Source organism: Raphanus sativus, chromosome 3, assembly GCF_000801105.2.
Source record: "Raphanus sativus cultivar WK10039 chromosome 3, ASM80110v3, whole genome shotgun sequence".
Classification (NCBI taxonomy): domain Eukaryota; kingdom Viridiplantae; phylum Streptophyta; class Magnoliopsida; order Brassicales; family Brassicaceae; genus Raphanus; species Raphanus sativus.
Genome location: NC_079513.1, coordinates 1,031,337 through 1,055,932, shown reverse-complemented (window position 1 = coordinate 1,055,932; position 24,596 = coordinate 1,031,337). Strand labels below are relative to the sequence as shown.

Below are 24,596 nucleotides of genomic sequence, written 5' to 3'. Positions count from 1 at the left end.
GTCTCTGCTGAGATTCAGAGAAAAGGTCAAAAATGAAGGAAGCATGTCATTGGACATGAGAAGAAAGGAATCTGAAGCCCACTTACCTTGAGAAGCAAAGGCTCCCGCAAACAAGCTCTGCAGTTGCAATTCCCCAAACAGAAAGGACATGCAGTTTGAACTTCCTCAGGGGTTCTCTCTGGATACCTATATATATTAGAGAAGTCAAGATTCTCATATGACATTGCAAAATCGTTTCTAGTGTGTGCAAGTGAAAGACTTTATACCATCTGTTGATGCAGTCATAGCAATAGCGCTTCTTAACCTTGATGCATTTAGAACACAAGACAAAATCACTCTTACTCTTGACGATTTTACACTGATGACAAGTCAAACCCACATTCTTTCTTCTTCTTCTTCCATCATCCTGCAGAAGCAAACATTTCCTCTTTTGGGAAATTAATTTAACCTTCGCGGGGGTAGGCATGTCTGTTGCATGCCGTCTTCTTCCTCTTCCTCTTCCCCTGCCTCTTCCTCTGATTCGGCCGAATCGGGACGATCGTTTGCTGAGAACATCGTTATCTGACTCGTCGGAATCATCTGACCTAGTTCGCTTCTCCTTCCTTTTCTCCATACTCTCTCTCACTCTCACTCTCCTTCAGGGTTTCTTACTATCGGAGTCGCCACTATTGTTACTGACAACGCAGTTAATAAAAAGCGCAGTCGTTTTACGAAATTATTATTTATTCATTTATAAATATATATACAGTTTGTTGTTTAGGTGTATACTAAACTGCGGTTGACAGCCGAAATGGTTCCATGGTCTAGCGGTTAGGACATTGGACTCTGAATCCAGTAACCCGAGTTCAATTCTCGGTGGAACCTTTTTTTTTGTTTTATCCATCCAGTCAGCTCTATTAGAATCACCACTGAATTAATCTCTCTACGGAGAATTTTTTATTTTTTTTTGTAAGTTGGTGAATTTGTTGCTTGATTCTGGTGGTAACTATGGATATGGTTACTTCACAAAAACTCTATTAGATTCTGAACCTGTGAGTTCCTTTTGATTGGTTTCAGAACAAGACTTTGTGTCTTCTACATTCTTATGCAAAAAACATTTCTTTCCTCTGTTTCATCATGCTCATGTGTGTACCTGGATTCATGCTGCAAATCTTGTGATAAAAAAGCGTTCATCTTTCTTCTGTATGTCAGGAGTACATTTTTCAATTCACCAATGGTCTGTGTGATCAAGAAGAACTTCGCAGCGAGAGAGAAAGGTATTACGCAGTGCCAATCAAAATCCATTCCAAGAGGATCAAAAAAATTCATGTTATTATAACCATTTGTCTGGTCTGATGATATTTGATTTGTAATTATAGTTCAGGATTGTCGCTGTATCAAAAAGGAAAACAGAAACATGGAGACAGAACAGTTTTGGTCTTCTTTTTTTTGTGGAAAAAAAATTTGGTCTTGTTTATTACTACAAGGCAATGGGGTGAATGCATTTTCTTGCACACACAGCAAACCGATGTGAATGCATTACATGATGAAATCACTCAAGAGTTAAGACCTTTTGTTTTAATCAGTCTTGGATCCACAATGTGCAACACTAAATATGATTATGAAGATCATATGTCAACAGATCAATATAAGTCCAAACCTTGGAAGACAATTTATTTAACCAGCTGGCTCAAATAAGGATGTTTCTTTGGTAACCGGATCAACCACAAGCTTAATATAACTTTTACTGTTGTAAGATGGCTTCAGCAATCAGCACCAAGTTGATAGAAGAGGAGTTTCACCTGTCTGGATTTTGGTGGAATGAGTTAAAAAAAGCTTAGGAGGAGCTTCTCAGAAACGGACCACATAGAGTTACTGATACAGGAAAAGGAGGGAAGAAGCATAGAGTGGAGAGAAGAAGTGTGAAGCGTGAGAATTCAAATAAATGAGAGACGACGACGTTACGACGACGTTTCACTTGAAGTTACAACGGCGTCGTTTTACTCATCAACAACAAATATCTAGTTTAAATACTTTCCTTTACAGCATTTTCTTTATTATTCAGATATTTTCGAAAAGTTTGTTATCTCTCTTTCTCTCAAACTCTGGATACAATTTGAGGTATGAAGATCATCTGTGATTCTTCATACTGAGTTGGAGTCGGCGTTTTACGAACGTTGGATTCTAGTTTGTTACGGATTTGTTACTGAATCGAATATACGTTTTTTCGTTATTAAAGGTATCAGAGCTTCGTCGTTCTTCGGAAGTTGGAGATGGAAACGAGATCGCAAACGATGATGCGAGAGGCGACGATGCGAGAGGCGGAAGGTTCGTTTGGATCAAGGATAACGGTGTTGGAAGAGAAGATGGAAGAGCAAACGGAGAAGCTCAACCTCAAGCTTGATCAACACATCACTGAGATCTTCGAAGCGATCCGCTTGCTTTCATATCAAAAGGGACAACCAGCAATGAGCGAGGATCGTAAGTCGGATCAGCCTTCACCGGGGTCGTATGAATCGGGTAAAGGTAGATCTGGTGGACCTGGTCACTATTCTGGTCGAACTAGACTTGCGAAGCTGGATTTTCCTCGGTTTAACGGTGATAACTTGAAGGAGTGGTTAGGCAAGGTGGAACAATTTTTCTCTATTGATGTAACTCCTGAAGATATGAAGGTGGGATTAGCATCTATGCATTTTGATGGTTTAGCTTCGGCTTGGCATCAATCTGTGATGCAATCTGATGAAGGTCCAGATCTGTTGTATGATTGGACGACTTATCGGATATTGTTGGTAGAGCGTTTTGAAGATGTCTTGGATGATCTGATTGCTGAGTTGAAGGAGTTGAAAGAAACTGATGGTATTGTAGATTACCATGGGAAGTTTGAGCTGATTCGCGTGAGAGTGAAGATGACTGAAGCTTACTTGGTTAGTGCTTACTTAGCAAGTCTGCGAACTGATACACAGATGCACGTTCGTATGTTCCAACCGCAAACAGTTCGACAATGTCTTATGCTCGGTCGCTTGTACGAGAAGGCACATCCTAAGAAGCATTTTCAATCAACGTGGTCTCAGTCCAAACCAGCCAATAACAGTAAGGGTCTGTTACTTTATAAGAAGGAGGGTAGTAATGTAGTGGGAGAAAAGAATGAGAAGATGCCGTGGAAACCACTATCTCAAGAGGAGATGAGCAAGAGAAGAGCTGAGGGTTTATGTTACTTTTGTGATGAGAAGTACACTCCGGGGCATTACTTGAAGCATAAAAAAACTCAGCTGTTTATGATTGAAGCTGCGGAGGAGGAGGAAGAAGAGTTGATAGAACAAGAAAAAACTGAGGAGAATGATGGAGATTGTGCTCATATTTCTGTGAATGCGGTAGCAGGCATTACGGGTTACAGAACTATGAGAGTAAAAGGAGTATCAGGGAAACGTGCTGTATTTGTGTTGGTAGATTCTGGTTCTACACACAATTTCATTGATCCAAAAGTTGCGATGAAGTTAAACTGTACTATCTTACCAACAGGATTGGCAAGAGTGGCGGTGGCAGATGGTAGTAAGTTGGCAGTCTCAGGAAGAGTTTCGAATCTGCAGTGGAACTTTCAACACAATTCTTTTATTGCTGATTTCATGGTGATTCCACTTGGAGGTTGTGACATGGTGTTAGGAGTTCAATGGTTGGAACAGTGGGGTCCTATAACGTGGGATTTCCAACAGTTGACAATGAAGTTTAAGCGCGAAGATAAATACGTTTTGTTACATGGGTTGAAGGATGGATCAGTTCATGCTTTGAAGGCTCAGAAAATAAACCAGTACAGAGAAGAGGAGGTGCAAATAGCGATGATTTGTGTCCATGAGGTAGAAGAGCCAACATCTGCTGAGTTATGTTCAGTAGAAATGGTGAAGGAAGCTGTGGAAATCTGTCCAGCAGTTTCGGAGTTGTTAACTGAGTTTGCTGATATTTTTGAAGAGCCGAAGTCGTTACCTCCTTTCAGAGAACACCATAACCATAAAATTCCTCTCATAGAGGGTTCCAACCCCGTTAACCAGAGACCATATCGCTATGCTTTATATCAGAAGAACGAAATTGATAACATGGTGAAGGAGTTGCTTCAGGCGGGAACGATTCAGCATAGTTCAAGTCCCTATGCTTCACCAGTGGTATTAGTCAAGAAGAAAAATGGTACCTGGAGGTTATGCGTTGATTACCGTGGTCTTAATGTGATGACTGTCAAAGATCGGTTCCCCATTCCTCTGATAGAAGACTTAATGGATGAACTTGGGGGCTCTGCGGTCTACTCCAAGATAGATTTGCGTGCAGGTTATCACCAGGTCAGAATGGATCCTGCTGACATCCATAAAACTGCTTTTAAAACGCATAGTGGGCATTTTGAGTACTTGGTTATGCCTTTTGGTTTAACTAATGCTCCTGCTACCTTTCAAGGATTGATGAATGCTGTGTTTGAAGAGCTGTTGCGTAAAGGCGTTTTGATTTTCTTTGATGATATACTTGTGTATAGCCCAACGATCGAAGTTCATCTTGTTCATCTGCGCAGAGTCTTTGAGTTGATGAGGGAGAATAAACTTTATGCTAAGATGAGCAAGTGTTCTTTTGCGACAGATCGAGTGGAATACTTGGGTCACTACATACAAGCATCTGGAGTTTCCACTGATCCTCAGAAGGTGAAAGCTGTTAAGGAGTGGCCTGTTCCATCTGGTTTGAAGCAGTTGAGAGGATTTTTGGGATTGGCAGGTTATTACCGTCGATTTGTGAGGGATTTTGGTTCTATAGCTCGTCCATTGACTATCTAAACGAAGAAAGACAACTTTGTGTGGACAGAAGAAGCAGAACCTGCGTTTGATGGACTGAAGAAAGCACTCTGTGAAGCCCCTGTTTTGGCTCTACCACGTTTCGATAAACCCTTTGTAGTCGAGACAGATGCTTCAGGGCAAGGCATTGGTGATGTTCTTATGCAAGAAGGTCATCCAGTGGCTTATATCAGTAGGCATTTGAAGGGCAAGCAGCTACACTTATCTATCTATGAGAAGGAGCTTTTGGCGGTGGTCTTTGCGGTTCAGAAGTGGCGCCACTATCTATTACCTAATCATTTCATCATTAAGACGGATCAGAAGAGTCTCAAATATCTGTTGGAGCAGCGTCTCAACACTCCTATTCAACAACAGTGGCTACCCAAGTTGTTGGAGTTTGACTATGAGATCCAATACCGCCAAGGGAAAGAAAATGTAGTGGCTGACGCGTTATCAAGGGTGGAAGGTACTGAGATCTTACACATGGCTTTATCAGTTTTGGAGTGTGACTTGTTGAAGCAGATTCAGGAAGCGTATGAGAGTGATGTGTTGATAAAGGCAGTAATAGAAGGGTTGAAGGAGAAGCCTCTGTCTAAGAAGAATTTTACTTGGTCTCAAGAGATATTGCGAAGGAAGAGTAAGATTGTAGTACCGAGTAATGAAGCTATTAGGACGTCTATTCTTCAATGGCTTCATTGTTCTGGTTTAGGCGGTCATTCTGGTAGAGATGTGACACATCAACGAGTTAAGAGTCTATTTTATTGGAAAGGCATGTCCAAAGACATACAGAAGTTTATCAGGGAGTGTCAAGTGTGTCAGCAATGCAAGTATGACACAGCAGCATATCCTGGTTTGATTCAACCTCTTCCAATCCCAGAGGCAGTGTGGACGGATATATCTCTTGACTTCATTGATGGGTTACCGCCTTCTTTCCGGAAATCGGTGATTTTGGTGGTAGTTGATCGTCTGACGAAGGCAGCCCATTTCATTGCTCTGTCACATCCATACTCTGCTTCGTCTGTGGCTCAGAGTTTCTTGGATAATATTTTCAAGTTACACGGGTTTCCTCGTTCTATTGTGAGTGATCGTGACGCTGTGTTCTTGAGTGACTTTTGGAAAGAGTTGTTTAGCCTGCAAGGAGTTGCTTTGAACATGTCAAGTGCATATCACCCACAAAGCGATGGTCAAACGGAGGTGGTCAACAGATGTGTGGAGACTTATCTTTGGTGCATGTGTAGTGATCGTCCTCACCTGTGGAGCAAGTGGCTTCCTCTAGCTGAATATTGGTACAATACGAACTTTCATACCTCTATTCAAACTACTCCTTTTGAAGCAGTCTATGGCCAGGCCCCTCCGTTGCATTTACCTTACCTGCCTGGTGAATCGAAGATTGCAGTGGTAGCGAAGTGTTTACAGGATAGGGAAGATATGCTTCTGATGCTGAAGTTTCATCTGTTTCGTGCACAACACCGAATGCAACAGTTCGCGGATCAACATCGTACTGATAGAAGCTTTGAGATTGGGGACTATGTTTATGTGAAGTTGCAACCGTATCGTCAGAAGTCTGTGGTGTTGCGATCTAATCAGAAGCTGGCTCCTAAGTACTTTGGCCCTTACAAGATTGTTGATAAGTGTGGAGAGGTGGCTTACAAGGTGGATTTACCTCCTACGTCGCAAATCCATCATGTATTCCATGTTTCTCAGCTGAAGCAGATGATTGGAACGGCAACTACATCAACTGAGTTACCTACTACCTTAACGGATGTGTTTTTGAAGGAACCGGAGAGTATTTTGGAGAGGAAGATGGTGAAACGCCAAGGACGAGCAGCTACGAAGGTCTTGGTGAAGTGGAAGAATTTACCGGTGGATGAAGCTTCGTGGGAGTTCTTGTTTGAGATCACGAGGAAGTTTCCTGACTTTCAACCTTGAGGTCAAGGTTTCTGGAAGGGGAAGGATTTGATACAGGAAAAGGAGGGAAGAAGCATAGAGTGGAGAGAAGAAGTGTGAAGCGTGAGAATTCAAATAAATGAGAGACGACGACGTTTCACCTGAAGTTACAACGGCGTCGTTTTACTCATCAACAACAAATATCTAGTTTAAATACTTTCATTTACAGCATTTTTTTTATTATTCAGATATTTTCGAAAAGTTTGTTATCTCTCTTTCTCTCAAACTCTGGATACAATTTGAGGTATGAAGATCATCTGTGATTCTTCATACTGAGTTGGAGTCGGCGTCTTACGAACGTTGGATTCTAGTTTGTTACGGATTTGTTACTGAATCGAATATACGTTTTTTCCTTATTAGTTACATACAGACCAGCAACAGGATTTTGTTAGATGGAAAGGATGCCACCGAGTCTAGGAAGAGGGAAGAACACGAGAGAACATGGAAGATGAGAGACAAGATCCATTCCATGAGGGGTCACAGCTCTTCTTTTATGTTTTTTTTTCCTCAGCTTATCCACTTGTCTGGTCTCAGATCTGTAATTCTAGTTCTGGATAGTGAATTGTATCAAAAAGGAAACATAGAGATGGTATATAGAACAGTTTTGGCCTCTGATTTTAATGTCATTTTAAAATGGCTACTTTTGATCATTTAGAAGATCCTTATAGATATAAAACCAAAAAACCATTCATTAGGATAAATTTGTGATGTATCTTTCTCGCAACCAAACAACTTTTGAATCGGGTTTCTTCTGTAACGAGATTAACCACATATGCAGATACGGAAACCGATTGTGAGATACGATAACTCTTTTACTACTACAATACCAAGGAAAAGTTTTGGTCATCAATGGTTTCATCAATCATAGTGGTTTCAACTTTTTAAAATTTCTTGTCTTTGCACACCTCTAACGAGTATCTGACTCAGTGATTGTAACACTGTTCCAAGTCATTGCTGGTGCAATGATGTGGTTTTCTCTTGACGATGATGATTCTCCATTTCCTGCGTAGAAAGGAGGTTGAGAAGGTCTCGGTAAAGTGAAAGAACTCGCATTGAACATTAAAGCAACAGTAGCCATTATTGGTCTACTCTCTGCTTTCTCCTGAACACATAACAAACCAATGTGAATGCACTTCACAATTTCATCACTTAGACCTTCACTTCATGATTTCATCACTTAGACCTCTTGTCTCGACCAGACTTGGATCCACAATGTCTAACAGTTTCCTATCTCTCCAGCTTTTCCAAACCTATACAGTTCTTAACCAAAAATATTAGTTGAAATGAACTAGGATCCAAAGTCTCTATGATAAAAAAAAAGGTCTCTGTTTTCTTTATTCACTTAGATAGTTAAGGATGAACGTTGAGCTTTCTTCTTCCGGAGACCAATTGTTTCTCTTGCCTGTAATTGTACAAAAGGGAGAGAAAGCACAAAGATCTTGAGAAAAAACTTCAAAATTCTAGTGGAAATCAAGAATTCATCTTCCACATTTAAATTGTTCAAGAAGATTTCCACAACAATGAATGAAGATATTTCGATAACTTTTTGTAGTTCTATGTGATAACTTTTTGTAGTTCTATTATGTGATTAGTTTAAATGTTAATGATCTTAAAGTTCATGTAAAATCTCGTTTACAGCTCATTCAAACAAAAATAGTATATGTTCTTCCTTAGTATACATATTTTGTTTAACATTATTCTTGGTTGGTACTACTTGATATTGTGAATACAACCAAATAAATTCTGCCTATTCTTCAATACAGATTTGCATGCCAATGATGTTAGACTATTTTTAATTAGCGCAATATACCAATCAGATCTTTATATCAATCGTGACCTAATCCCAACACGGTATCTTTATTAACAAATTCGATAAGACAAAGAAAGTTAAACTGCTCTCCTTATCACATCACCAACAAAAGGTGATAAGATAAGCTGAAGGGCACTTCATAGATAGTCTCACAAGACCCAATAGAGCAGCAACCCGAAGTAGCTAAGCGAATGCACAATATTTTCTTCTTTGTATTCTTCAATTAATTTTCGGACACGCAAATAATAATTTTTTAAACATTAATAAATATCTTGCTTAGTGATAATATATATAATAAGTACGTCCACTTAGGGTAAGATAATATATATCTTTAGACCAAAAAAAAGATAATATATATCTTGGTAGGGATCCCAACAATTAAATTAGGTCCCTATAGTTCGGGGCACACTTAGTGACCTAAAACAAAGTTAGGTTGTGTCATCTTTTTCTTCTAATTGGTTTAATATATTTTTACCACCTTAGAATTATAAGTTTTATTATTTCAACAATTATATGTACATTATTTAAAGGTAGTGTCAGTCAAACGCACCACTTTCATATATCTTTTGATATCACTAAGTGCATATGTAATATAGTAATTCAATTTGAAGTTTTCTTTGGTAAAGGGTAAAGAATTTAATTTGAAGTTAAATGCATGAAATAAATAAATGAATCAATCAAAATTAATATGTCAAGGAATTTGCTTTTTTTTTCCTAATATGCAAAGGGATTTATTCTCAGTTTGTTGATGTTTAATTTATAATTTTTTTTTGTTTTAAATTAAATGATGCTTTCAAACTGTAATGCTAAATTTATTACTTTTTATATTTTGTAGTTTATTTTTTATTGGTTAATACATGCACTACAAGAAAACAGCGGCTTACCGACGGCTGAATTCCTCGGTATTTCCTCGGAATAACGGTATTCCGAAGAAATACCGAGGACTTCAGTCGTCGGAAATATTTCCTCGGAATTCCAATGTTCCTCGGAATTCCCTCGGAAAATTCCGACGAAATACCGAGGAAACGTATTTCCGAGGGATTTCCGAGGAACAATAATCGTCGGAATCTTCCTCGGAATATACCGAGGGAACGGTTCCTCGGTATATTCCGATGGCTTTTCCGATGGAAAGATCCTCGAAAGTTTCCGTCGGAAAGATCCTCGGAAAAATCATCAGTAATTTCCAAGGGAAAATTTCCTCGGAATATTGTGAGGGCTATTTTCCTCGGAAATTTCCGAGGAAATATTCCGAGGCATGTTCGTCGGAATTTTCCGAGGAAAACCGCCCTCAGAATATTCCGAGGAAAGTGTCCCTCGGAAATTTCCGAGGGAACTCTTCCTCGGAATTTTCAATTTTTTTTTTTTTAAATTTGTAATTTTTCTAATTTAAATTCGAAAATATGAAATTAAAATTAAAGTTGAAAACATATTAGATAATAATTCAAAGTTGTACAAATCAAAATAAAACATTCTGAAAAAAAAAACATTCCGAGTTTTTGAAATAAAAAAAAGAACTATGGGTCTTGCACGTCCGGGAACACCTCGTTCGGGTACATCCTCCTCATCATCTCCATCATTTGCTCTTGTTGCCTCCTGTGTGCCTCAAAGCCCGCCTGTTGACTCGCCATCTGGGCCTCCAACGCAGATATGCGATCATCCTTGTCCTTCAACTGACCCATAAGTACTTCTGGATCAACGAAGGGCTGTTGTGAAGCAGTAGGAACCGACCGGGAGCGACGACCCAAACCGACCAAATGTCCTTTCTTCTTTGGAACCGACTGAAATAGAAAATAACCAAATTAATATAAAAAGAAAAGATGATTAAAAAAATCAAGAAATAAATGAATTGAACTTAAAGAAAAAGAACTTACTGATTCCACGATTTCGTTGATTCGACTCCGGGGCAAGTTGGTCGCAGCCGTCGAATCGTCTTCGTCGGTCTGAAGCTGAGACAGTTCTTCTTCCATATGAGTTTGGACCAGGCTGACCACTTCCCTCACAACGCCATCATCAATCTCCCCGGTCTTCTTGTTAGTATATGCCGTCTTCATTAGTTCGTAATCATCAACCGGCTCCCCATCATTTTGTTCCGCCTTGAAAAAATAAATTAAACATTAGTAATTAGAAGAAATACACAAAAAATAAAATTTCAAAACTTAAATAATTGAAGAAAAAAAGACTGAACTTACCATGCGATCAGCCAGAGTGGCAATAGACTAGGCACCCAAGTTGTGCTTGTAGATGCCCTTCCCTTTACGATCGCTCTTGCGGTTGGTGGAGTTGGTGGAGGAAATTTGTTTCGTCTCATCCTTGCTCCAATGAACACACAACTCTTCCCAGACCTTGGGGTTGATCAATTTTGAAACCTTTTAATAAATAAAAATAGATAATAGTTAAATAAATAAAAAAATAGTTTAATTTAAAAAATGTTTAATAAATTAAATTTTACCTGGTTCACTAGCCACTTCTTCTTCCACTCATGGATCTGCTTCCCATAGTTGTCCATAACTTTATGGACAAAGCTGTTATAGATAAACAGCGTATCATCGGGATTCCAGTTGAATTCTTGCTGAAAAAATACAATTAGTAGAAATTTTATATTAATGATTAAAAAAAAAAATTAGAATACTTACCGCAAACTGACGAAACCACATCTGCTGCCCATAGTTGTTGCAACTCATATATTAGTGGCTGAAGAAACACATCAAGTGATCTCTTAGGATGCTCTGGTCCGGGAACGAGAATGGAGAGAAACAAAAACTCTCGTCGCAAGCACAAGTTTGGGGGTAGGTTGTATGGTGTAACAATGACTGGCCATAAAGAATATTGTCTTCCACTCTTGCCATACGGGCTGAAACCATCAGTACATAATCCAAGGTAGACATTTCTTCTCTCATACGCAAAGTCGGGATACTTTGATTGGAAATGCTTCCACGCTTTTGCATCTGAAGGATGTCTAATCTCACCATCTGTTGAGTGCTCCGCATGCCATCTCATTTGTTGCGCTGTGCGTTCAGAAAGATACAACCTCTGCAACCTTTCCGTCAAAGGCAAATACCACATCCTTTTATATGGAACTCGAACTCTTCCACCCGTATCTTTATAACGAGGCTTCCCACAAAATTTGCATGTAACCCGCTGGTCATCCGCCCTCCAATAAATCATGCAGTTATCGCTGCATACATCTATTACCTGATAAGATAAACCAACACCAGCTACGAGTTTCTGAACCTCGTAGTATGAACCTGGAGCTACATTATCCTCAGGTAGAATACCTTTTACAAAATCAGCAATCGCATCCACACAGTCTTCAGCCAAGTTATAATCTGTTTTAATGCCCATCAGTCTTGTAGCAGATGATAAAGCAGAATGACCATCTCTGCAACCTTCGTACAATGGTTGCTTTCCAGCATCCAACATATCATAAAATCTCCTAGCTTCTGCATTGGGTAAATCTTCCCCTCTAAAATGATCATTTACCATCTGCTCAGTACCTACACCATAATCTACATCTGTTCTAATTGGTTCTTCTAATCTAACCGCCGGCTGAGGTTCGCTAGTACTACAATGTTCATAATCAGTTTCCCCATGATGATACCAAATTTTGTAACTTCGTGTAAATCCACTCAATAAAAGATGAGTCCAAACATCCCACTCTTTAATAACCTTTCTATTTTTACAATTAGAGCAAGGACATCTTAACATACCTGTTTCTGCTTCCGGTAGTTGGCGAACTAACCCCATGAATTCGGTTATACCTCGTTGGTATTCTTCCGTAAGCAATCTCGTGTTCGGATCCAAATGAGGTCGATCGATCCAAGAACGAAAATAATTTGAAGAAGACATTTTTTTTTCAATCAAATTCGTATGTAAAGATAGTAGGAGGGAGGATGAAGAAATGGAGTGAATGAAGAGGAAGAAGGGTGGTTGTATTTATAGATGAAATCCTGGCGACAGACCGAGGAAATTCCGAGGAAATTCCGACGCTAACGGCTACTTCCTCGGAATTTCCTCAGAATATTTAAAATCTCCCAACGGCTCTCTAACGGCTCTCTAACGGCTATAATATTTCCTCGGAGGTCGTCGGTTTTTTCCGAGGAAGGTTTTTTCCTCGGAAATCCATAAGAAATTTCCGACGAACTCGGTTTTCCTCGGAATTTCGTCGGTAATATCCGAGGAAATACCGAGGAAACCAAGTTTCGCGTTTCCTCGGTATTTCCTCGGTATTTTGTCAGAAATTTCCGAGGAAATTTCATTCCCTCGGAATGTCCCTCAGAATATCGCTATTTTCTTGTAGTGATGATTGGGTGTATAATCAATAAGATTTTCGATGTATTCCATTTGTTTGATATTTTTGATATCACTTGGGAGACCTATATAACCTAGTGGCTATTAGTGCATGTAACAATATAATTTCATTTGATTGATTTTATTTAATAATTCCGTGTATGCATGGGATTATGATAAATCATTTTATATGGGACTATTCCAAATAGTACAAATTAGGGTTGATGAAACGTAAAATCTTCTAATGTTTTGTGGATTTGCAGGTAATATATGTGAAATGAAACCTCTTATAACTTCTGACAACTTTTCTACTCAAAATTCATATACAATCTAGAAACAAAGATGAACAGACTTTGCTGTGAAATGGATGGATGTACGAAGGAGTCAACATCAGTACGTACTTGTGCGATGACAGCTTTGTAGCACAAAATATGAACTTATCATATAACATTATAGTTAGGTCACTCCATCTTTTTTTTTTGCATTTTCCAAGTGGAGAGTATAATATATAGTAGCAGATAACAAATAATATATATTAGTTCACCACTTAAAATGATTTAAAGAACTTTGAGAAATATTAACATGCACCCATAATAGCCTCTATATATGTACCACCTCATATTGCATTGCTCAGCAAACAGAACAACATTTCCCGACAATAAAAACATTTATTTGATCTGATTTTGGTTTAGAGTTTAAGATTTTGGGTTTTCAGGTATTGTAATATGGGATCAAAAGAAGCAGGGAAGCTAGAGTGGAGGATAAGTGTTGACAATGGGACAACGACCGAGAGATTGGTTCCTAAATCAGGACCTAGTGAAAGAATCTTTCTTTGGCTAAAGGGTTTAGTAATGAAGGTAATCGTGGAGCGACTCTCAAAGTTTATGAGGAAGACTTGGAGGATTGGGGCAGATGATCCGGCAAAAGTGGTTCACTGTCTAAAAGTAGGACTTGCACTTTCATTAGTATCAATCTTCTATTACATGAGACCTTTGTATGATGGAGTTGGAGGAAATGCTATGTGGGCTATCATGACTGTTGTAGTCGTCTTCGAGTCCAATGTCGGTATGTATAAACCAAACCCTATATCAAAAGTTTTCAACTTTCTTATTCTTACCTAAGGAATGCAACTATATTGAACTATATGTTTATCTTCCATGTACAACAGGAGCAACATTCTCCAAATGTTTGAACAGAGTGGTGGCAACTATATTAGCTGGATCACTAGGCATTGCTGTTCATTGGGTTGCAACTCAATCAGGAAAAGCTGAAATTTTTGTGATTGGATTCTCTGTTTTTCTTTTTGGTAAATGTCAAAACCCTAAAATGGATCATTCTTTCTTCACTTGCAAGTAACCAAGAAAGGATCAATCTTTATTAACTTCCTTTTGTGGGTTTGATTCTTGCAGCTTTCGCAGCTACTTACTCCCGGTTTGTGCCATCATTCAAAGCTAGATTCGACTATGGAGCGATAATCTTTATCCTCACATTCAGCCTTGTCTCAGTAGGTGGTTACCGAGTAGACAAGCTGGTTGATATGGCTCAGCAAAGACTATCAACTATTGCTATTGGAACATCTATTTGCATTATCATTACTGTCTTTTTCTGTCCCATATGGGCAGGAACTCAGCTTCACCGTCTTGTGCAACGCAATTTTGTAAAACTTGCCGACTCATTAGACGGTAAGGGTAATAAGAAAATCAAAACTTGTTACGCAAGGTTCCGTCATTAGCTTATATATCCACGCTGATTATCATTAAAACTGCAGGCTGTGTAGAAGAGTACTTCAAAAAGAAAGACGTCTTGAAGAATGAGAATGAAGATGAAGAAACTAACATGAAGCTGCAAGGATTCAAATGTGTACTAAACTCTAAGGGAACAGAGGAATCCATGGTAACATAAAAAGTTCATTTATTACCATTTTGATTTGCAGCTGCTAATGACTTCTTATTTTAAAATCACTCAGGCGAATCTAGCTAGATGGGAACCAGCACATGGAAGCTTTAACTTCAGGCATCCATGGCAACAATATGTAAAGATAGGGGCTGCTATGAGGAGATGTGCTTATTGCCTTGAGAATCTTAGTATATGCATGAGCTATGAAACAGAGGTTATAACCCTTTCACAATGTTATCATAGTTTTGGAGATTTAACTATTAGAGGTTGTTGTGAAACTAATAGTATATATTATATTCAACAGGTACCAGACCAGGCCAAGAAACACTTCGGAGAAGCTTGTCTGAAACTGAGCTCGGCTTCTTCAAAAATCTTGAGAGAACTAGCGGATATGATGAACAACACGAGAAAATCTTCGAAGATGGATTTCTTGGTGTTTGATATGAACTCAGCAGTACAAGAGCTTCGAGAGACCTTAAAGAGTGTTCCAGTTGAAAGCAACAAACCCAAAGAAGAAGTTCCAAACAACAAAGGAGACAGAACCATGTCGATGAGTCTGCATGAAGTACTTCCGGTAGCCACTTTGGTCTCGTTGTTGATTGAAAACGCAGCTAGGATTCAAACAACGGTCGAAGCAGTGGATGAACTTGCAAATCTTGCGGATTTCAAACAAGATTCAAAAAAGAAAACCGGAGACAACAAGGCTAAACAACCACCACTAAATTCATAAGCTGCTTTAAATCACACATCGAAAACTCAACAGCCATGAAGATTTTAAACCTGAGTTTTCATGTATGTATATATATACATAAAGCCTTTTAGTATATGAGTTTCCTTTGTTCCATAACCGAAGCTTTCTTCGGCATGGTTTTCAAAAGCCAACAAAACAAGTTATAACTAAATCTTGATATATATACCATCAAGAAAAAAATAAAAGAAAAACTATAAATCTTGATAATGTTGGAATCCATGATCCTCAGTCCTTAAAGTGCCGCTATATCAAACAAGAAATGAGTTCAATAGGGGAAAATAAGATCATAACTAGACATTTGCCTTTCTATTTGCATGATAGATTTGCGTCAAAAGGCTTTCACCTAACCACACATGGGTGGTCTAGTGGTAGAAGTGAGCTAATCTACCCGGATTCGAATCAACCCCAAGGTATGTGGTCATCTCTAATGCTATTGCGATTTGCGAGTAACAGACCCTAGAAGATTAGTCGGTTGGACTTCTCAGATATCTTAAACTATCAAAGAAAAAAAAACTTTCACCTTCTCTAGGTTCAGGTTTTAAAGTCCCTACCAATATGCGGTTTTCCGGTTTAGAGACATGGAGCAAAGCTCGTTAACCGGAAAAGCAAAGCCGGGTGTAAAAGAGCAAGTCTCGTAGTCATGGATGATTGACCATGGAAGAGAGCGAGACTCCTTTGAAATGTTTAGCCTGCAAACAACCTAGTAGTTTATACTGTTGGACTTTGAAAAATTTTATATGGGCTTAATAGTTAGACAAGGCCCACATCAATAAACCTCATTTGGGTCAATTTTTACGAGATACGTAAATCGCTATTTGTCTTTTTCCTCCTCCACAAACAGTTGGGATAGATTCTTCTCCGACGCGCCTCCTTGTCCTCGCTTCGTCGTCTGTGAATCGATTCAGGTACATCGCTCTTCTCTAATCGATGCGTCCGGTGCGATTAAACCGATTCCATCTGATGGATTTGATGTTGTTTATTCCTCTGTTTCTTGAGATCTATAACTTTTAACCTCGATATCGAACAATAGATCTGTCTCTGCTCCGTTGTTGGTAGTATTGTTTATCAATCGATCGGACCGTATCGGTTACATGTTCAGAATCACCATTGTTTAGTAACGATTGTCATAGATCGGACCGTATTGGTTACATGTTTAAAATCGCCACTGTATAGTGATTCGTTAGAATCGTTCGTTTTTTTTTCACGCAGTTGATTGATATTATCTTTTGTCTGCGTTATATGATTGATTAGGTTTGGTCTCTCTCTGTCTGTCTTATTACTATAAATGAGATGGTAATGTTTGGCTATCAGGTTAAGAAGTAGTAATGTCACGAGCCACGTACATAGTCGGTGCCCTTGCGGGATCTGCTGTAGTAGCCTACATCTGTGACAAAGTCATTTCTGATGAGAAGATTTTCGGAGGCAAGTTTTATATTCCGACATAACCAAAAAAAAACAAAAGTTCATAAGCTTTGATTACTGGTGATATATTTGTTTTTTTTTAATTAAAGCACAGGCAGTACACCGGGAACTATAACTAACAAGGCATGGGGTGTTGCGACTGAAGAGAGGCTCCAGGCATGGCCAAGAACCGCTGGTCCTCCCGTCGTCATGAACCCTATCAGTCGCCAGAACTTCATCGTCAAGTCACGCCCTGAATAAACTGCTTCCCTTCTCTCCCACCATTCCTTATGGATTCTATTTCGATATTATTTGCTCTTTTGTTGGCCTTTACCTGGCTCGGCTAATTTCTCTACCTGGCTGTAGTAATAATTTGTGGGGATGATACACATTGTTAAGTCCAAAGCTTTCTCGAGATGCAATTGTTTTTTTTTGTAACGTCTAATGATTTTGACAATAAAATAAAAATCAAGCCAACAAGACTTGGCAGCTATATTTCTTTTGCTTTTATCCAGAGATAGATGCATCCTGTTTAGTCAGAGAGGTTTGGGATATTTATTGGTTTATCCAATTTGGAAATTTTTCTATTGGTTTCACACATACCTCACTTAAACGTGTTGTATGTAGCCTTTGTGTTTCCCAGTATAAATTCTTTAGAGATTTTGCCTCAATTTGTTGCTACCACCTAATGAAAGTTGTAGTCTAACAACAGGGATCAAAGTCATTAGTGATCATAACCCTTTTGTTTGTCTCAGTGATATGTGTTTGTCTCAGTGATATGGGTGAACAGATTGAAGATGCATCCCTACAAAAAATGCTTATCTTCTCCGACACTGCACTATGAATCAAACTGTTGTTCACTCTTATCTACTTTCAGGTCTAGCAAGTGTGCGAGTCAAAACAGTTATAGAAAAGAGTACCTGGTTCACAACCAGAGCTTAACCAGATATTAAAAAGCTAAACCGAAATGTTAAGTGGTTTATCCCGTAACAGAGATAGAGTTACTTACATAATCTCTCACCAACCAACAAAACAAACAAATGCGAAATTATGACAGATAATTAAAATCACCGGACAAGTAGAATAGCTTAACCGTAACGGAAATAGACACGAACTATGACAGATAAATTAAAATGTTATTTTGGAAATAAAATTTTCGAAATTTTATTAACTAGAAGAATCAACGCTTCCTCCCTTTCAGAAAAAAAAATTCTTTTATTTTCCCACCGAAAAGTAAATATAAATAGAGAGAAATTAAATCGTAATCAAAAAGTGTAACGGCTATATTCGTTAATAAAATTTTCGAAATTTTTATTAACTAGAAGAATTAACGATTCCTCCCTTTCAGAAAAAAATCTTTTATTTTCCCACGGAAAAGTAAATATAAAAAAGAAAGATATTAAATCGTAATCAAAAAGTGTAACGGCTATATTCGTGAAAAAAAGAAGAAGTAACGGCTATATTCGTGAAAAAAAGAAGTAACGGCTATATCTCTACTCTATAAATACAACACATAGACACCAACAAAACTCATATTCTTCTTCAAACAATGTCGACAATACACCAAAATCACTATATCCATTCTTCTATTACTTGATACAGAAGTTTCATCTTCCGTTCTCAAAACCCTTAACTCAGCGAGAACACAATGCCGTCTTCTTCCAACACCGCCCTTTTCTTCGCCGCAACAAACCTCCACATGTCCTGGCGAGAAACTCTCCTCGGTTTAAGTCTTTTCTATGTCGTTTGCAGATTCCGGTTCAAAGCTTTTCTTCTTCATCGATTTATTTAATTCGGGTGGGCAGTGTTTTGTGAATTGTAAAAATCATCAACGAGTGACCAACGATGATGACACAATCACCAAAGCCTCCACTTCTGTTTGGTATGCTCTCTATTTGCTTTTGGCCTTTTTATAATTTTTTTAGGAAACAAAATTCAATTTTATTTGCTTTTGGCCCTTTTTCTGCATTTAGCTTTCTAATTAAATTTCAAAAAAGAATCACGTTTTTTTAGGAAAAGAAAATAATAGGATTTTTTTTTTTACATAATCATTTTTATTACATATGCCGAAATCAATTAATTAGCAACTTATTACATAAATAGATATTAAATAAAACAATAGAAAATATTTAAAATTCATGACATTAAGGGTTTAGATTAGAATCAAGTCGGTTTTTATGGGATCTAATTCCGTTTAGATCATCAGCTTCAAACAATTTTTCAATAGAGAATTTACGTTGGATATTTCACAATATATATTAAGGAAAAACATATCGCAGCCACTCCATTTCGACCCAATAAAATGTTAAAAAACCTCAAGAGTAGTAGTATAATGTTTTTTTTTTAACCACAGTAGTAGTATAATGTTTTTACAAAAAAAAAAGACAAATTACAGATAACGAAACCTTCTGACTTAAAAAGCAGGTTATCCTTAAACCGGTACAGACAGTCAACTACTGCACATGGACGGCGACAGAATCAACACTTGTCCTCCGAACCAAGCAATCTCCTGCCTGATCCCTCATAAACTCTCCCAACCGTGGCTTCGAATACCTTACGCCGTTTGTTCTCGGCTCGGACCCGAAGACCCACCCCAATCATCCCACTGACCCGGCTGGAAATGAACCTTTTCCGGTTCTGCTCCGGTCTGAAAGTCCTCGGCTATTTCATGATCCTTCTCGTCTTCGCCGTCGTCGCCGTTTCTTACAACGCCGTTGTGGTCAACACATGGTGGCCGATCTTAATCGAGAGCAGCCATGGAGCTCTCTCAGCTCTCGCCTGCCTAATCATCTCTCTCTTCCACTTCCTGGTAAATCTCAAAGTCTTGACCTTTTGATAAGATAGCTTCTTGCTCATCAAAGGTGAATTGCTATAAAGTGTCTAACTTTGATGTTTGTTTGGTGTACATTGCAGCTGGTGATGTTGTTGTGGAGCTACTTCACTGTGGTCTTTACGGATCCAGGTTCTGTTCCTGAGCATTTCAGAAGAGAGCTTGGCGACGGTGAGAGTAGTTTGGAGGCTGGTACTTCCACAGATCATGGAGCTTTTGGTTCTTTAGGTTACTGTCCTAAATGCCGGAATGTTAAGCCTCCTCGTTGCCATCACTGTTCTGTGTGTAAGAAGAAATCTTATTTGCTTATGCTGAATGTTCAAAAAAATCTCTAGGCGGTACTTAGGCGTTTTATATGGTATTATTAGACCTATTATTTTAGTGCCTAGACCGATTTAAAAAAAAAAAGTTTTGTTTAGGTCCGATTTGCCAACTAGGTGCCGCTGAACCAATTGTCAGAACACTGGTGTTACTAAATGTATGGGTGATAAAATTCTTATATAAACAAAGCTTTACTGGGTTTGTGTGTTCTTATGCAGGTCAAAGATGTGTTCTGAAGATGGATCATCACTGTGTTTGGATAGTTAATTGTGTTGGAGCGCGCAATTACAAGTTTTTCCTTCTTTTTCTGGTACAAAAAAAAACTCTTTCAGTGTTTTGTTTATTTTGCGTGGATGTTTCAGATTTTTATATGTTTTTTCCTTCGTTGTGTAGTTGTATACATTTCTGGAGACAATGTTGGATGTTGTAGTGTTGCTTCCTAGTTTCATAAAGTTCTTCAGCCAAGCTATAAAGCATTCCTCTTCACCGGGTAAACTGACCTCCCTCGTTCTGGCTTTCGGTGAGTGTGTGAACCATTCCTAGTAGTCTTTACAAGAAAGTTGTTAGCTTTTTGTCTCAATTTTCCTTGTTAATGTTTCTCTTACAGATTCTATCATCCCCTTGATGCAGTTCTTAACTTAGCGTTCGTTCTCAGCCTTCTCTGTTTCGTAGTCATGCACATCTCACTTCTCTCGACCAACACTACTTCAGTCGAGGTAACTCTAATACTAATATAGTGTTGGCTTCTTTCTACATATGATTGATTCTCTTGTCTAACTAAAATCATCGTTTGTGTTTAAATTAGGTTCATGAGAAAAACGGAGATGTCAGATGGAAATATGACTTGGGAAAGAAGAAAAACTTTGAGCAGGTGAGTCATCCTTTTGTTTTTCATCATTACATGGAATCTTTAGTTACGAAAATAAAACTCTTCTCCTGTGAAGGTTTTTGGGAAGAAGAAAGCATTTTGGCTCCTCCCATTGTACTCTAAAGATGATATCCAAAACATAACTTCGCTCCAAGGCCTTGAGTTTCCAACTCGTTCTGACATCGATCCTTGAATTGAAACATCAAACATGGTTGTAAAGTTAGTTCTCAGCTTTAAAGTTAGTTCTCAGCTTTCCCTCCAATGTAGATAACTGTCCTCTCAAAATGTAACCTGATCACATTGTTGTGAATTTGTGATAGTGAGTGTTGATTTGATTCATTTTTAAGTTTATGTTGTTCTTCAACTGATTTAAAATGAGAAACTTGTTGTACCAGAAAACAACAAGCTACTAGGTATAAGATTGTTATTCAGAACAGAGAAAAAAATTTAAGTTTAAGAGAGAGTAAGAAAGAAGATCATATCACTCAACCCAAAACCCTTCATCAATCTTCTTACCAAACAAGAAGAAACCGTAAGGTTCGATTTCACATTAGAGAGAGAGCTTTTTCTTACATAAAGTTCTCAAACTACAAACAAATTCCAGTACAGCTTTCTTTCCTTTGTCTACTTGCTTCTTGTTGCTCTATTATAGCTTTGGGCTGCTGCTAGTAGGGACGGTACCTTCTGCCTCCTCGGTTGCCATCATGATGATGCCTGTTCTCTCTCCCTGACCCTCCGTTATTCCGGTCATCTCTTCTGGGTCGTGCGGGTGGTGCCATCTGCATTCCAGGCTGTTGCCTGCAATCACATATAAACCCATTTCGGTTTAGTCCAAAAGAGAAGGAAGGATAGACCAATTTAGTTTAAAAGAATAAAATGACTTACAGAACATAGCCAACTCGGCCATCAGGAAGAAGCATTGGAACCATTTGCATCCCTGTTGGCATTGCTCCTCTACCATAGATCATTGGCTGCTCACCACAAAAAAAAATTTAAAACCAAAGTTCACACAAATTTTTTTTGCTGATAATGACATTTCTAAAGAAGATGACAAACAGGAAACATACATACCTGAGCAAAACTACCGGCAATACCCATAGCACCATAAGGAGGCGCAGCAAAACCACCAAACGTAGGAAGAGCAAAGGGGGCAGGAGAAGGTGCAGCAGCACCACCATAAGAATAAGAAGAAGGCTCATGTTTCCTCTCAGCCTGGGGTTTAGCAAGCACAACTTCTAACTCTTGACCTGTAGTTTTGTGGCATGTGTTAGTCAATAATAACATCTCCTGAGACCCAAATAAAACAAACATTTAAAAGAAAACACAATGAAAAATCTACCGTTGATTTCATATCTCTCGGAGTCTTTGACAGCCTTCAATGCACTAGACCTTTCAGCATAGTGTACAAACCCAAAATCACGTTTACCACCTTTTCCAGGAGGTGTGACGACTTTAGTAACTTCTCCATGTCTCTGAAAGAGTTCTTTCAGTTGCTCTGTTGATGTATTCTCTGGAATATTCTTCACATAAAGAGCTTTCACCTGAAGCATTTAACACAAAGAGTGAGTCTTAAAGATGTTCTAGAGAGAGAGAGAGCGACTAAACACTATCTTTAAAGGTTAACCTGGGCAGCAGCAGCTGAAGTCTCAGGAGAGCTTTTTGGGTCAGCCCAAGTCACAGTTGGAGCGTTGCCCTCAAGCTTAAAACTAGAATCTATCATTTTCTGCCTTGAATAATCAGCACATGCATTGTTATAGTATAGAACAAATGCAAAACCACGGTTACGAGTAGAGTTTGTTGGATCCTACAGGCACCAAAAAAATAATAACTAAGCAAAGCAAAGATCATCCCCATGGCAATCAGATTCATCAAATCTTTTTTTACTTACTTTTATGAGCTCGATGCTCTCCACTCCAGGACCAACATCCTCTATGACTTTCCTAAACTCATCCTCAGTCCACTCCTTTGGGATGTTACCAATAAATAGTCTATTCTTGGTTTCAGAAAGGGAGCATCTTATGGTTTTTCCCTGTACAAAAAACTAGATAAATGTTAAACATAAGTAGTCATAAGTATAATTTAAACTAGGGATGGTTAATAAGCTTGCCTTAAACTGTTTACTGTGCAACTCCTCAATTGCCTTTTGTGCAACGTCTTTGGTTTTGAAACCTACAAAAGCATATCCTTTGTTCTCACCAGAGTCTCTATCTTTCATCAATCTCACCTGATAAGAGAAAAAAGTTAAAAAGTCAGCCCTTAAATACAAAGAGGCTCATGCTTAAAAAATAAGACACAAAGATTAATTGTTCTTCCAACCTCAAAGATATCGCCAATTGGTTCACATAGATCCCTTAGGTCTTCTTCTCCAACATCCCTAGGGAGACCGCCAATGAAAACTTCAGAACCGTGAGGAGGAAGTGAAAGAAGATGGGAATACTCTTCCCTTTCTTCTTCTTCTTCATCTTCTGCTGTCTCAATATCAATATCAATATTGTTGTCTTCATCTTCAGCTTCCACATCATGCTCTTCGTCATTGTGACTGTCATCATCATCTTCTTCTACATGTTCCTCCTCCATCTCACTGGAGCTACCATCCTCGTAATCCACACGATCATCAACATCTGGAGCGTCTGACATTGAGGCTCGCTCGTGCAAATGATATCTGGTCGGTCACCCAATAACCATACTTAAAAGGACGCTCAGGTGATCAAAACTTTTGAAAAGAGAAGCTTTCTGATTGTTAAATGGAGGATGAAAAAAAAGAGAGAAATGAAGTTCATTGCCGTTATTGAATGCAACAAAGATCAGAACTCTTTTTTAGTTGTGTTTGAAGCTCAAAGCAGTAAACTTTATAAGAGAAGGAACCAATCAAATTCGAGACCGTGACTCTCACATCTTCCCAGAAAACAAAAACCCATTAACGGAAACCAAATATAATCAAGACCCAGAAGCAAATTACTCACCACATCAGCTCAGAAATTTAAGGAAAAATCTGAACTTTGTTACATGGTCAGAAACTAGGGTTTGTGCTTTTGTTTTTGTTTTGTTTTATTTAGGGAGGGAACAAGATGGAAGAATATGAGAGAGATCTACGAAACAACCAAAACATATGTATATGAAAAGATGAAATGGAGAATTTTCTCGGCATACCAGACCCTCTTTGTGTTTTTGTGTATTTCTGGGGATTTTGCTCCGACGATAACTGTTACTCAAGCTCGTCGGCTACCTCTACTTCTATCTCCAGTGAAAAAACGCTTTTTAGGCCCATTTAGTTTTATTGGGCCTGTAGCTTTCTAGTTCTCCATTAGGCCCATTTTAGATTATCTTTTGACATCTGTGATTTGCCAGCCCTGCTGTTTTGTTTATCATCTCTCACTTGATGTCAGACTGATATTCAATTATTTTGAGTCAGCATGATCTCTTTTTTCGTCAGGATGATATCAATTATTTTAATTCAACGTGCTCTCTTTTTAAAACTCTTTATGATGTTCATTTTTATAGGTCTTCAATTTATAGGAAAAAGTGCCTATTTCAACATGAACTTTACGCGTCGTGCTTATTCCTTCACGAACTTTGTAGTAGTGCGTATTCCACACTGAACTAAACAATTTTTTTAAAATTCTATATGAACTTTATGCGTCGTGTCTATTCATTCACGAACTTTATAGTAGTGCGTATTTCACAGTGAACTAAACAAAAATTCG

General features: G+C 38.5%; 4 protein-coding genes, 1 long non-coding RNA gene and 1 other non-coding gene across 10 annotated transcripts; 4 read left to right on the top strand and 2 right to left on the bottom strand.

Annotated features, from left to right (window-relative positions):
* Positions 1 to 88: 88 nt before the first annotated feature.
* Positions 89 to 603, bottom strand: LOC130494619 (uncharacterized). The gene is made up of 3 exons (XR_008943767.1): positions 449 to 603; positions 267 to 406; positions 89 to 186 (listed from the first exon to the last, which is right to left on the bottom strand). It is a non-coding gene; the product is annotated as an uncharacterized LOC130494619 (long non-coding RNA).
* A 189-nt stretch (positions 604 to 792) lies between these two features.
* On the top strand, positions 793 to 864 carry TRNAQ-CUG (transfer RNA glutamine (anticodon CUG)). Its single transcript has one exon. It is a non-coding gene; the product is annotated as a tRNA-Gln (tRNA).
* Positions 865 to 13,472: 12,608 nt separating this feature from the next.
* LOC108845707 (aluminum-activated malate transporter 10) lies at positions 13,473 to 15,623 on the top strand. The gene is made up of 6 exons (XM_018618871.2): positions 13,473 to 13,890; positions 13,994 to 14,131; positions 14,235 to 14,507; positions 14,594 to 14,718; positions 14,792 to 14,935; positions 15,026 to 15,623. Exons 1-6 carry the CDS (start codon positions 13,551 to 13,553, stop codon positions 15,449 to 15,451), a joined length of 1,446 nt encoding a protein of 481 aa, XP_018474373.1. The 5' UTR covers positions 13,473 to 13,550; the 3' UTR covers positions 15,452 to 15,623.
* A 602-nt stretch (positions 15,624 to 16,225) lies between these two features.
* LOC130509832 (uncharacterized) lies at positions 16,226 to 17,368 on the top strand. Its single transcript, XM_057006049.1, has 3 exons — positions 16,226 to 16,377; positions 16,784 to 16,898; positions 16,993 to 17,368. Exons 2-3 carry the CDS (start codon positions 16,798 to 16,800, stop codon positions 17,132 to 17,134), a joined length of 243 nt encoding a protein of 80 aa, XP_056862029.1. The 5' UTR covers positions 16,226 to 16,377; positions 16,784 to 16,797; the 3' UTR covers positions 17,135 to 17,368.
* Positions 17,369 to 18,407: 1,039 nt separating this feature from the next.
* LOC108845717 (probable protein S-acyltransferase 12) lies at positions 18,408 to 21,231 on the top strand. 4 transcript variants are annotated; one of them, XM_057006040.1, is made up of 8 exons: positions 18,408 to 18,755; positions 19,298 to 19,682; positions 19,787 to 19,988; positions 20,243 to 20,334; positions 20,418 to 20,548; positions 20,632 to 20,740; positions 20,830 to 20,895; positions 20,969 to 21,231. In XM_057006040.1, exons 2-8 carry the CDS (start codon positions 19,494 to 19,496, stop codon positions 21,083 to 21,085), a joined length of 906 nt encoding a protein of 301 aa, XP_056862020.1. In that variant the 5' UTR covers positions 18,408 to 18,755; positions 19,298 to 19,493; the 3' UTR covers positions 21,086 to 21,231. The 4 variants fall into 4 exon arrangements, 3 of the variants coding, with proteins under 3 accessions (XP_056862020.1, XP_018474387.1, XP_056862019.1); XM_018618885.2 differs by having other exon boundaries at positions 18,423 to 18,755; positions 20,418 to 20,544; positions 20,655 to 20,740; XM_057006039.1 differs by having other exon boundaries at positions 18,423 to 18,755; positions 19,295 to 19,682.
* Positions 21,232 to 21,289: 58 nt separating this feature from the next.
* On the bottom strand, positions 21,290 to 24,187 carry LOC108838578 (heterogeneous nuclear ribonucleoprotein Q). Of its 2 annotated transcripts, none has more exons than XM_057006027.1 (9): positions 24,043 to 24,187; positions 23,209 to 23,554; positions 23,000 to 23,116; positions 22,781 to 22,921; positions 22,517 to 22,696; positions 22,232 to 22,433; positions 21,964 to 22,139; positions 21,778 to 21,863; positions 21,290 to 21,690 (listed from the first exon to the last, which is right to left on the bottom strand). In XM_057006027.1, the coding sequence occupies exons 2-9, from the start codon at positions 23,527 to 23,529 to the stop codon at positions 21,558 to 21,560; spliced, it is 1,356 nt and encodes a 451-aa protein (XP_056862007.1). In that variant the 5' UTR covers positions 23,530 to 23,554; positions 24,043 to 24,187; the 3' UTR covers positions 21,290 to 21,557. The 2 variants fall into 2 exon arrangements, with proteins under 2 accessions (XP_056862007.1, XP_056862008.1); XM_057006028.1 differs by having other exon boundaries at positions 23,856 to 24,101.
* Positions 24,188 to 24,596: the final 409 nt, after the last annotated feature.